Here is a 12,665-nt window from a genome sequence, read left to right on the forward strand (position 1 = left end):
CTGAGAAAACTTCATTGGAAAATCAGAAAAGAGCAGGCTATCAAAAAATACTTTGCAGGTGATGGGTTGAACCATCTGTCAATCATTACAGAAGCCAATCGAGAGTGAAGGGATCTTTTCCATGGAGAAAAGCCTTCAGTGCTGTTTTTTTGCTCTTTTTTTCAATGAAGAAATACTCTCCAGTTTTGTTGAACTGATGCTGTTGCAGCATCTACGCTAACCTTTTCCAGAGCCGCCATAGTTGTTCAGAATGCAGAGCGGCCTCTCTCCATGTCGTCACACACACCTAAACCCCTCCCATTTCTGCCAGTAGCTCCTTACAGGCCACGGATTGCTCTGGTCACTGGATTACCGAAACACAAACATATCACTTAAAGCCTGACAAGATGGATTTCCGTGTTTGTGATCTCGAGAATCCAGCTGCCAGGCAAGGTGAGAGCACTTTATCAGGGAGCCAAATGTAACTCACCACTTGCTTCCTTTTTGCATTTACTATTCTATTTGATCCTTCACAAGCCTTTCATTTATTCACATAAGTACCTTTGACTCTGTTCAATGGCTGACACGTCTAGTCTTTGCTCCACTGACTACCTTGTTAAACTTCTTAAGGTAGTTTCAGAGCACTTATTCAATAAACAATAAGTTGTGACATTTTTTTTGGGGGGGGGTGTTCTTGGGATATTTGCTATTTGTAAAAATCCCCTATACATCCCAAAATTCCCAGAGAATTTCTGCTCTCCCAATGTTCCCAGCCTGGAATGCCCTCCCTATGTTCCTGAGAGTCACTCCTGGCTGAGAATCCTGCATCTTAAAGCAGTTCAATACTGACCTTGACGGCCCAGATGGACTGCTCCAGCGGGTGGAAGAGCTTGAAGCAGAAGCCGTCCTTCTTGGAGGGCCTCTCGATCAGCTCGCAGGCATTGAGCAGCACCGTTCCCACCCACTGGCCGTTTTTGTGGGTTTTATAGATGAGCAGGACGCCCGGTTTCAGCACGCACCACAGCTTGGTCCAGCTCTTCAGAGTGCCACGGATCTGGATCAAACACCGATAAGTCAGAAGTGTTATCCTATATCAGGAGCTTGAGGATTCAAATTAACCAATAAAGAAATGCCTTTAATCGTATGATTATATTATAACCACAGTCTATTGGAAAATCAACAAATAGGCATCGGCAGCAGGAAAGATTGACGGTGGGGCGGAGGGCGTTCCCACCTTTAGCCAGTCGGCCATGACGATGACAGAGGGGTCAGTGATGGTGCTGAGCAGCTCCTTGGTCGCCCTCTTCTTTTCTTCCCTGTAGTTTTTCTTCTGCACCTACAGGGAGACAGGAGGACAATGCTGACAACATCAATTCCACACAACTGTGAATATTAATATTCCACACTGGCATTCTCACTGAATCACACGTGCCAGCAAATAACAGGACTGGGACGACACTCCTCGGCGTTCTTGTTAAATAACAGCCGGTACCTTCTGACTGCAGCGTGAACTGTGCATTTTATACCCCGTTTGGATGTAATAATTCCTGCCTATCGTGTATTGTGGTGACGTTGGTGCATAATATGAAAATGACACCTATCTAAATGAAGTATTTTATGCATATTGACTCTTATAGGTGTATTTTAAGACTCATTATGCCTGCCTTAGTGCCGGGATACACAGAACTTACTCTAAGCTGATTTAGCTCACTCACCTTGAGGGACTCCTTCTTGGTGAGCTTTCCTCCGGATGCCGACACATCTTTGTCTGAGCCATTGTACAGCTTTGTTTCAGACTGAACACAGGGGAGGGGGGAGAAGGGTTTATTAGCAGGAAATGATACCTGATTAATCAAGACACCTCTATTATTGCTCAACTTAATTATCTTGAAATATTAAATAAACCTAACCCAAACTTAGCTCAGTTAGCAGAATGAAGCCTATAAACGCCAGCGCAGGTGTGTCTCTGCCAGCTCCTTTCACAAGCCAACTGGAGCGATTTAAAGTGGAAAGACAGACTGTGTGTGTGTGTGTGTGTGTGTGTGTGTGTGTGTGTGTGTGTGTGTGTGTGTGTGTGTATAGGAATCCTTAAGCAGGGCTACTTAAAGTATTAAGCGGTCACAGACATGGCCGGACAAAGATTGAAGGTGCATCATAACAAGCACCGAAGCTAAAATATTCTCTTTCAAATCCTTCTTCTCCAGAGAAACCCACAGTGAGGTTTCTAATTTGCTGAGACTGCATTTATTGCTGTGAAGATTGATGGATACATGGCCAAGGCTCAATTCTGCTTCTTCATAGCTTTGCTATGATGGTGGATGTTATTGACAGCAGAATCTAAGGATTAATTGGAGTGAAAAAAACAGTCTTTGTTTAGGGAAGCCTTGCTCTATCATACTTCACAAAATCAGAGCACATTTTTGAAAGGATTCCCGTCTCGGCTGTGACTCCCACGTTTCTAACTGACAAACATATTTGATGTGGGCCTCGACAGATAAACTAGACGGGCCTCCTCCACACTGAGCTCACTTGAAAGGAGGGCTGAGTTTGAATTCTAGTTGATAAATGTTTGATGTGTAACAGTGTACATGATACGTGAGTCATCGGGACGTGGGCTATCTCACGCCTGAGGCGAGACTGGTAGAGGAGACGTGCAGTCATTTCCATACTCTCTGGTCTCGTTACAACAAAACCAAACACCCAGTCGCTCCCACCCACCAGTCATGGAACTTCATCTCCGTGGGGTAATTTGTCCTTACCTTGCTCTTAGATATGGAATGTGAGTCCTCTTTCAAAGGCAGAGGCAAGAGATCCTCCTTCCCCCTTTCAAAACCTGGAACAAAAAAACAAAGCGTAAAGACTCTTGAAGATTGTGTTTTTAATGACGTTACAAAAATGTGCGATATTTATATCAACTAGGTTTCATGTTCATTTCTTACACTTAAAAGAACAAAAGACTAATTGATTTATAGTTATTTAAAGATTTAAATGAAAGAACAAATAATGCTTTTTAGCTTTTAAATAAGGTGCAACGTGTAAGGTCTGGCCAGAATTTTAGTTTAAAACGCTCTCAACAGAGCTAAACAAGCTCATGTAAACTATAGGCCAACTAGTGAGATTATCTGCCCATTGGATATCTAATGTTAGTCCAAATGTCTGTGCAGACAAATGCAATCTCTTTACATAATGTCCGCCGCGGTCACGAGAGCAGGCTGTGCTTCAAAGCAACTCGTCGCAAGCCACAGAATGCGGATGACAACAGGCTGCTGCAAGTCCTTAATCTGAACTGAGCTAAAGTTAGATAACTTGGCTGGTGAAAGGAGATTCCCCGTTTTAATCCGTAGTTTGGCGGGGACAATGTGGGGGTGGAGAGCGACGGAGACTTCATTTGGACACTCAATTACAGACTGCTCCAGTGACGTTGCTGAAGGGAATTTGTGCCGTATTTCTCTACGAACACCAAGCTGGGTGATAATTAATGTGTACGAGTGTAGTTGATGTAGATATAGTGCGTCGCAACAAAGCTCCACCCTTGAGCTCCACCTTGTTCCGACCTTTATAAACGAGCCCGTTTCTAACCAATTAGTCTAACCTCGGCAACAGACTCCCCACTGAGATCCTGGCAGCGGGTGACGCTGGTGGTCTCAAGGTGACAGAGAGCCTTTAAATATTTGATAGCTTCCGTCTCCTAGCCACAGGCCACGGGCCACGGGCCAGTATTCAGCCGTGAGAATGAAGGAAGCGCTGCAGAGCTGTATTACCAAATGAGGTATTCGTCTTTTGGAAAACAGTCACATCTTATTTGACAAGCCATTTGATTTAATAAAACATCTTTGTGTCTGTAGTTATATAACGAGGCATCTTTTTTATGTATTCTTACTGCATACTCTAATGTTGTCCCGCAGACAAATTGGATGGTGAATATGTAATTGACTCAGTTTGGATGCTTTTAATAAAAACAATGTGCTGTTCAGTGCATTATGGAGGAGTTTTATGCAGGGCTGTTTTTGTCAAATTCACTTTTTCATGAACTTGCCTCTTCTAGCAAACAACCCCTGACAAACAAGTAGGCTTTTTCTTTTAGGTAGGAGTCTTTTAATATAGCCGGTTTCATCCGAGCTCCACAGTACACATTACATACATTAGATGTCCCACCAGACCATCTGTGCCCACTTGACAGGAGCATCTCCATGCCAACTTCAGCTGGAAACCAACTCAAGGGCATTTTATCCGCTACAGCGAGCCCCGAGAGGACACATCGTCTCCACCCCTAATATAATGTTACGAGATGTCCCATTTCAATTAGAGGCACTTTAAGATGCCACTTCTCCAACAACTGAAATGTGTTACCATGGCACAACAAGCACACCGTCTTGATGCAAACAGACATATTTCACAGCAGCATGAGGAGTTAGACAGAAAGCTTGAGGTAACTTGCTGAACAAGTTTGGCAAGGTGACGTAATGAAAAATGAAATAATAAAGCAGAAAGTGGAGCTTCCAAAGCATCTCCCCCACAAATTCATCTATCAGTACGTCGAGAATAAGAAAGGAAATGTGTACACAATTCTGGCCATTGCTCTAACACGTCGTAGACAGTCATTTGTTGAAATGTGCAACTAGTCTTTTTAGGCACGTCTCTTTGGAAGGACACTCTCCAACTAAACCGTTCTCTCAATACTAGAAAACATGAGCTTCCAAAATTATGCGCGGGTATAATGCATCTTTCATGTGTAATCTTAATCCTAATAAACCCACAAAAACCTTTTTGTTCATTTTTTTTGGATTATGCTAAATGTGAAGGACAATGGTCAGGCTTAGAAAAGGGCTTTGTACCGAGGGCTTCTGCTAAATATTGCAAAAGCTTTTCTTCCTGCAACGGCAGAGCAGGGAAGAAATCTGTGTGTAGAAACCAGCAGGAGATTTAAGATAGAGCGCATTTAACTGGTGTGAATTTCACAAAGTGCTTGAGCATGCTATGATTCTTCAGTGTAGTTTGCCAACTGCTTGTCATTTAAGTAACTTGGGCATTCAAGACTGACCTTTGATGTGACATTTAACCTTTTTTAGCATTGACCTGACGCTCCTATCCACAATTAACAATCTTAAGATAGCAGTATTATTTATGTGAGGCGGTCAGAGCTCTGCCACAGAACTGTTGTTGTGTAAAAAAAAAGTGCAAATACACCCACTTTGAAACATAATTCACAAAGTGTGGCAGAAGAATAAGACCGTTTCCAGTAATTATCCAGTCGATTTCAACCCTCTCACAACAAAATACTCAATACAATACAAAATGGAAAGCCAGATGTAAAGTGAAGGATACAACATTAGGATAACTAAAGAGCAAAGGATTAAACAAGTCTATGCACATTTACTCAGTGAACATTATTTCAGTGGATCAAGGTAAACTCAGTGTAGCCGGTAATGAAATGTTCCTCCTGGGCTACTGTAGGGCTGGGTAGGCCTTAGACCCTCCAATTAGTTTGGTCCACCATATATAAGCCATACCATGAGCTGCGGCTCTCCCTCTCTCTGGCCCTCAGGCTTCGGTAGGTGTGAACTTTAGCTTCTTCAGTTGAGGCATATTTGCCGTGGGTTTCACCCTTTGTCTCATTTGACTCTAGGTCCAGCTCCATAGAGATCCTCACCTCCCCGTCGAGCTCTCCGGATGGGGGTTGTGCAGTGAGCAGGCAGGAGAGATGTTGACTGCCATTGCTGTTAAGTTATAAATTTAGTTGTATTCATGGATTTGTGTTGCTTGGTTTTGTTTTGGTAGTTGGTTCATTTAGTTACCCTCTTTTATTATAATCTGTATCACCAAGTATATTAGATCTATACCTTTTTATTGTTTTTAACCTATTAGATGTTATGGACTTCCTGTATTTTAATACCCTGTTAAAGTGTTAATTGTTGTAATAAATGTTGTAATCTTGGGGTAATCCTTGGTCTCAGTAAATCATTCACTGTCACATGTACCCTTATAGAGTATCTGTAGGCTTTTTAGTGGTTTGAGCCGGTATTAAAGGTGCAGTGCACTGTAAATTTGAAACCCAACCCGGGCCTTGCCATGGCCCGTAGTCACAACTGTTTTAACTGTTTAAATTAAGTCTGTAGCGTCCGCATGTTTCTTGTCTTATTTCAGTACATTCAGTGTGTAGATCAGCTAAATCTGAACCCTTTCCTCATGTGAACCAATGTCAGGGAGTGTGTAGCTGAAAGCTCACGTCCCACTGCAGAGAAAGATCATAGACAGGAGAGAGAGAGAGAGAGAGAGAGAGAGAGAGAGAGAGGGGGGGGGAATAGAGGGAGAGAAGAGAGCTGCGTGCTGCTACAATGACTCTAGTTCTACTTTAATGTTGTGCCTCACAAAATGAATACAGTCGCTCGAAGCATCAATACGCCTTAGACTAGAGACACAAAAACAGAGGTGATCACGCAAGTCATTACTCGATAAAGCTTTTCTAAATATGTTTCTTGTATTTTCATTACAGGACATCAACGTTCCTATCGAGGCTCAAAAATGGCAATACGTTTTTGATTCTCAATCATATGAAGATGAAATATGTTGCTCAGACTTAATAGCAATAAGAATGCACGTGGAGGTATCGGTTTGTACCGCCGCCGAGATAATCGCAACAACAACGCGACACTGAGATAATCACGACTCAATGTCACTTCCACCTGAAAACGGCCCCTTTTGGAACCCGCCATCTGCAGTTGTGACATTTTAGACATTCAGCACCGACGCAACACAACACTGACACTGCAAAACCAGCACATGATCTCCTTTTGGAGAGCTCAAACCGGTATGTTAGATTCTACTACATCACAGATTGAACCATGTTCACTGAAGGCAAAAACTAGACTGATTCATAGACCGCAGTAATGCAGCGATGTAGAACACGACGCTTACAGCTTCCTTTAAACCAAAAGCAATGCGTATCTCTCAATGATGCCATAGCAACAGGTCACCTGAGAACATAGACTGAAGGGAGAATCTGTCAGTCCAGTTACTCTTCTGAATACATCAATTTCAGAGGGTTGTTTTTACCGAGGACTTGCCATGGTAACGGTGGCTACACTTCTTTGGCTCAGAAATCATGAGAACTGAAAGATGGCTGGTCCATCAGAAGGAAAGAGAGAGATACCATCTGGACCATCATGGTCAACAATCATGTTTCAGCCATAAAGATTTCCAATTTTACATGACAATCCAATTAGTAGCATAAATCAAACTGGATCCCTTTATGTAATGTAATATAGTTCAAGTACAAACCTGTCTAGTATAATCAAAGTACACAATTCAATGATTTTGCTGCTCAGACTGAATGTAGGATAAGAGGATGAGGCACTAAAAAAAGCAAGTTTAAAGCTAAATGGTTCCCCCAGACAATTTTCAATGGACCCAGAATGAAAGAAATCGGTTTCAAATATCAAACCTCTGCAGTGCGGCTCGGCATCAATAATACAGTCCCTTTCTACAGCAGGGGTAGAGGAAATGGGTGCTCTAGCGACTCAGCATGGCACTTCCATTAGGTTGAGGGTCTTGTTAGAAACTGATTGTAAAAAGAGTGGTCAGTATCAAAGTGGAAGAGGCCGAGATATCCTGACATAAAAGTCTCCAAAAATGCGTCCCATAATGCAACTCAGAGTCACTTTTCATTGACCCTATCATATTAAACATATGTGTCTTTCAAACTCCACACCTGTTGATTCTAACGCAGGCTTCCTGTTATAAATGTGCACTCTCCATTGGGGGAACTTTAATATCCTTAATATATAAACCTCTTATTGGACCTAAAGCACATTTGTCTTCTTTGCTACTGTAGTGCACCGCTTCCTGCCGGTAATCAAAAACCTTATCTCACTAATCTTATCTCACATTATCATCACAGTCAGAGACTCTACTGAACGTTCCAAGTCATGCTGACCTCAAGACGAGCCATGATTGCATCTAATTATCGACCACAAGGGTACAGCTTTTTCTCCGCTCTCTTATTAGCTTTATAAAAAGGCCCGTTTTCAACCTCCAAATCAATTTTGCTCGTCGTTAGTCCCAGGCTACCGAGGAAGCAACGGTAAACACGTCAGAGAGTGCTCGTTCTACACGACAGGGTGCGTCCACAATATGAGAAGGTAATTGCACAAGTGAACGACAAAGTTACTTTGGGATTAAGTGTATTTGTTTGTGGGGGAATCAAAATTTCTCAGCTGAACCCGAGCCCTTATTCACTTGAATCTCCAGGCCTTGTTCCTGTGCTCCAACCCTGTTTCTTATGCAGCCTGTCAGAGTATTGCACAAACAAACATTACACCACCAGAGATGAAGCGGCCCAATACACATTAAAAGGGCTGTACCTTTATCCTGTCTGCACGCGGGAGGCTTGAGGAAACGAAAGCACATTATCTCTTGGTTTGGAGGGGGGGTGATATTTCAAACAGGATGTGTCTGGATGAGAGTTGGGGCATTAGGCAGGTTGCATTACCATGGCTGCTGTTTTGGGTTGGTGTTCTAAATATAGTCCACCGGGGCTGAGTTTGTGTGCACTACCAGATGCCTGGCCTGTTCCTTGGCCTTGATAAAGACTGTAGGCCACGGCCCATCTTTTGATCTTTAAAAGAAGGCTTGGGAGAGTCAAACTGATATGTTTTGCTAAGAAAAGGATACCAGGAAAAGAGCAAGAACTGTCAAATATATCAAACCCAGGTGGCAACCTCTGGTTCTAAAAAGTGAAGCCAATCCGTAATTAACTTAAACTTGCATTCTCTCTAATGTCCATCAGGGGGCGACTCCTCTGGCTGCTAAAAGAAGTCCAATTGTATAGAAGTCTAGTAGTGAACTTTGATACTCTTTTATAATAGCCAAAAGAGAGTCAGAGGGTTGGTTTCCATCAAATGCACTCGACAGAAACTGAAATCTATCATAACTATCAACCAGACGGCAGATGGTTTGAAGGCATTGTATCTTCCCTAGTTATGAAAAAGACACCCGGTAAAATCACAATTGGAAGTTAAATGACTCGAGATAATTAGGTGATAGGCAAGCATAACCACAAAGAAGAGCTTTTGATGCCACACAAATTGCCAGCGTACAACCAAAAAGGCATCAACCATCCACGCGAGGCAGTTTTCTATGAGAAACAACCACAACGAGTACAGATACTGAATGTGTAAAAGCAACACAAGAGCAGGAAGACTCCACTGCGGAACCGAAAATGAGTAAGGGCAACCCGCATGCACCAGCTCTCTCCTGCAGTCCCTCTTAAAGCCGGCGCCTGTTAGCAGGATGTCCAAAATGAGGATGAATGGAGCCGAGGCCGGCAGCTGACTGTGAGGAAAACAACATGACTCAGACAATGTCTCCCGGCTCATGTTATTTGTATTGCTGAGCCGTGGTGCTAGTTTAGAGGAGAGAGAGAGAAGCGGGCTTGTGGCCAAAAGGTCACCAGCTTGAATCCCCGGACGCGGAAAGGTCGGAGGAGAGAAAGACGGTGACGAACAAATTCCGCTCCCTCAACAACTGCTGCTGCTGTTGTTCAGACGCCTTAGGCAAGGCACTTATCTGACTGAGGTTGTACTAGGTCGCTCGCGCGAGTCTGAATTACTGCACCAAAGTGTGGCGGTGTTTGTGCACAGTCAGCCTTTCCTGGACTGATGAAAGGTTAAAAAACAGTCGGGTGGAACAGAACATCCACCCTCTCAAAGCTCCGGGGGCTGCCAGCTGTCTGACTCCAGAACAAACGGTGGGAAGATCACAAGAGGCCATTTTACAAATGAACACGGAATTCATTTAATCCTAGAGGTTCTGGGGGATTTGGTGTGCTTCTAAAAAAACGAAAAGGATTATCGCTGCACTCTCATAGAGGTATCGTTGGAACCGGAGTAAAAACAAGCCAGCTGAGCGGAGGCCTGATCCATCAGTCTGCGCCGGCCTGTTGGAAGTGCAGCAGCCGCTAAGTAGTCATCTGTGTTCTCCACGAGTCAGATCAAGCACCTCACAGCTATGACCAAGCAACAGTCTTCAAAGAAATGTAGATGTACTTTTCGATGCGACAGACACAGTATGTTGGCAGTACACATATCCTCTGTTTGTTCTGACTTTTGTACCTTTTTGGCTGAAGTTTTTGGATCCGAGGAACAATGCTTAATTTTGATTGCTGCAATATTAGGGGGGGGGGGGGGGGAATACTAAAATTAGTTAATATCACTCCAACTTCCCCAGACAGGCTGTTCACAGGCTGTGGGGCGGTGTTGTGAGCTGTTGCTTAGTGTCCCAGTGGTTTTAGTACTCCATGCTTTTGTCTGTACGGAGGCTAAGGTGACAAAACAACCCGGTTGCTGCAGGTTTTGACAATCCGGTCATTTGTTGTCACCATATCTGGAACCATGGCAGTGAAACGGCTTATGCAGACTACAGCCCCTCCTTTCTTATCTGTGACTACAGCTGCAGATGACTCAGCAGGTGTTGAAATAACCTGAAGGAAAAGTGGGAATCAGTGCCGATATGAACAAACTGGGCTAACGAACTCAACAGCAGCTAAATGTTGGAGCAGATGTCTTGAATCATGGTTGAGGTCTTGTGTTTGTAGAATATACGATAACGAAGTAGACGGCTCATCTCCTAGAGACACCGGCCCTCAGATGTCACCAGCTGCCATGAGAAACTCCCACCCGGAGGCTTGAAGCTTAGACTCAGTTTCCACAAATATGTCCACAACGATTTCATCCTCTTTTAGATTGTGCAGAGTAGCTGCAGTTTTGTTATACTTCAAATTGAAATTTGACTTTAAATTCATATTCTGCAGTTACTTCCATTTGTGTCTAGCAGTAAGAAACGGTTGCATTGTATTTGTAAAAACAGAACTCGTACAGTAGGAGAAAGTTGCCCCTCGACTGTGTTCATGGCAGTAATGCATTTAACTGTACACTTTTCTAGGTTCCTTTCTCTTTGCTGCCATGAAGAATGTGCTTTCTGTTGAAGAAACGTGAGCGCAACCTCAATTCTGCATCCGTTCTCTGAAACCCAAGGTTGAGCCGACACAAATCGGTCAAAACCAGCTTGCAGTATATTGATCAGAATAGCATTAGATACCCTCAAGTGTCTAATACAAGCTTCTGACAGACAACACTAAACCTGAAGAGCACACACAGCGGAGAACTATTTGACACGCCTTCGTCACAGCCCGTCAGTCCAAACAAGTACATCTACATCCACTACTACAGAGGGACTAGTCAATAACGAGGTGAATCTACAGGGTCTACTAATGGGCCTTTCCCAGCAAACAAAACACCGTCTCCACGCTATCATACACCCACCTGGCAGCGAGATGGGCGACAGCTCGTTATAGCCCCCGAAGGAGGCATTGCGGATGAGTTTGCGTCCGTCCGGATGCGGGGGTCGGAGCGACGCTGTACCGCCACACGTGGAGAAACGGCGGCGACTCAGCAGGCCCTCCTCCTTCATCATCTTGGGGCCGGCGGGAGCTCCCTCTCCCTCGGCGTGTGCGAGGAAGGGAGGGAGGGACGGGGGAACGCCGAGGAAACCCGGGGGTGGAAGGTGGAGGGGGGTCGGGGAAACAGTCCGATCCGTCCCACGCAGCTAATGAACCAAGCGGATAAACCAACCAAAACACACACACACACACACAGAGTAGCTCAGACACAAAACAAGTGCAGTATGCTGCTTTCCTCTACGCTTCCTTCAGCAGACTGCTCTCTTTCTCCCTCGCACACTCTCTCTCTCTCTCTCTCTCTCTCTGCTCTGTGAGCGTCTCCGAAAGCAGCAGCCTGTAAGTGCTTAATAACAAATAAGCTGAGCCCCTCCTACTCCCTCTCTTCTGGATGGGTAGGAGAGATGCATCTTGAAAAAAGCCCCCTATGCTCCACATCTCATCTCTCTCTGCTGCTCAATCTTTCGCTACATTTTTTATTTTTTCCATTCAAGGACTTAAGAATCAAAAGGACGCTTCACCGCTTCCCAACTCATTTCATTGGATTATTCACTGGGGTCTACAAACACCTGTAGTCAGATGTAATCTCTCCATTCACTCTTATGACATCAGTGGGTGATGGCAAACAAAATACAGGAGGATTTGGCAGATAGAAGTCGTTCTTTTTTTTTTTTTATGGGCTAAACATCACCATGTCGCTTGTCGGGAGTCTTAACAGATTTGTTTGGTGAGGAGTCGATGCAACAAGCAGATGCATGAGCTCAAGCTGCTACCCGGTGCTGCTGCCTTCCAGCTAGTGGCTGACGCAGAAAGGTAGCAGCTCGTGTGGCTGACGGACAGACTGGCCCAAACAGCAGCATCAGTGCTGTCGGCTAAGGGAGGTGACAGCAGATCCACTGGGAGTAAAAAAGCAGAGCTGTAAAAAAATATTTGGATCCAGCTGCCCGCCAAATCCGGTCATTCACATGGAGAGAGTTTCACCATTGAAGGTTTGTTTTTGCTGCCAGTTCGGAAGAGGTGCTGGTTTGTGTGACAACGGAGGGGCCACTGACGAATAGTTCTTGGAACTATGCTTCTCAAATCAGAATCCTTCATCTCGTTGACTCAAACACAGCTTTCAACCACTTATAGCAGAAGAAAGTCACACTCTTCATACATTTGAATCCACAGATTATATAATGGCCTTTTTAATTTACTTATTGTTTGTAATTTGATCCCACTTGTAGTCTGTAAA

General features: G+C 44.2%; 1 protein-coding gene across 2 annotated transcripts in view; it reads right to left on the minus strand.

The window, feature by feature from the left end:
• The window catches only part of osbpl8 (oxysterol binding protein-like 8), a 77,227-nt gene that overhangs the window by 16,389 nt on the left and 48,173 nt on the right, over positions 1 to 12,665 (minus strand). For both annotated transcript variants that reach the window (XM_079183898.1, XM_079183897.1), the window contains exons 5-8: positions 2,739 to 2,812; positions 1,695 to 1,775; positions 1,214 to 1,315; positions 830 to 1,033 (exon numbers count right to left, since the gene is read on the minus strand). In XM_079183898.1, the coding sequence (XP_079040024.1) occupies positions 830 to 1,033; positions 1,214 to 1,315; positions 1,695 to 1,775; positions 2,739 to 2,812 (461 nt within the window). The remainder of the gene's footprint in view (positions 1 to 829; positions 1,034 to 1,213; positions 1,316 to 1,694; positions 1,776 to 2,738; positions 2,813 to 12,665) is intronic.

This window comes from Pholis gunnellus (assembly GCF_910591455.1).
Source record: "Pholis gunnellus genome assembly, chromosome: 22".
In the NCBI taxonomy this organism is placed as follows: domain Eukaryota; kingdom Metazoa; phylum Chordata; class Actinopteri; order Perciformes; family Pholidae; genus Pholis; species Pholis gunnellus.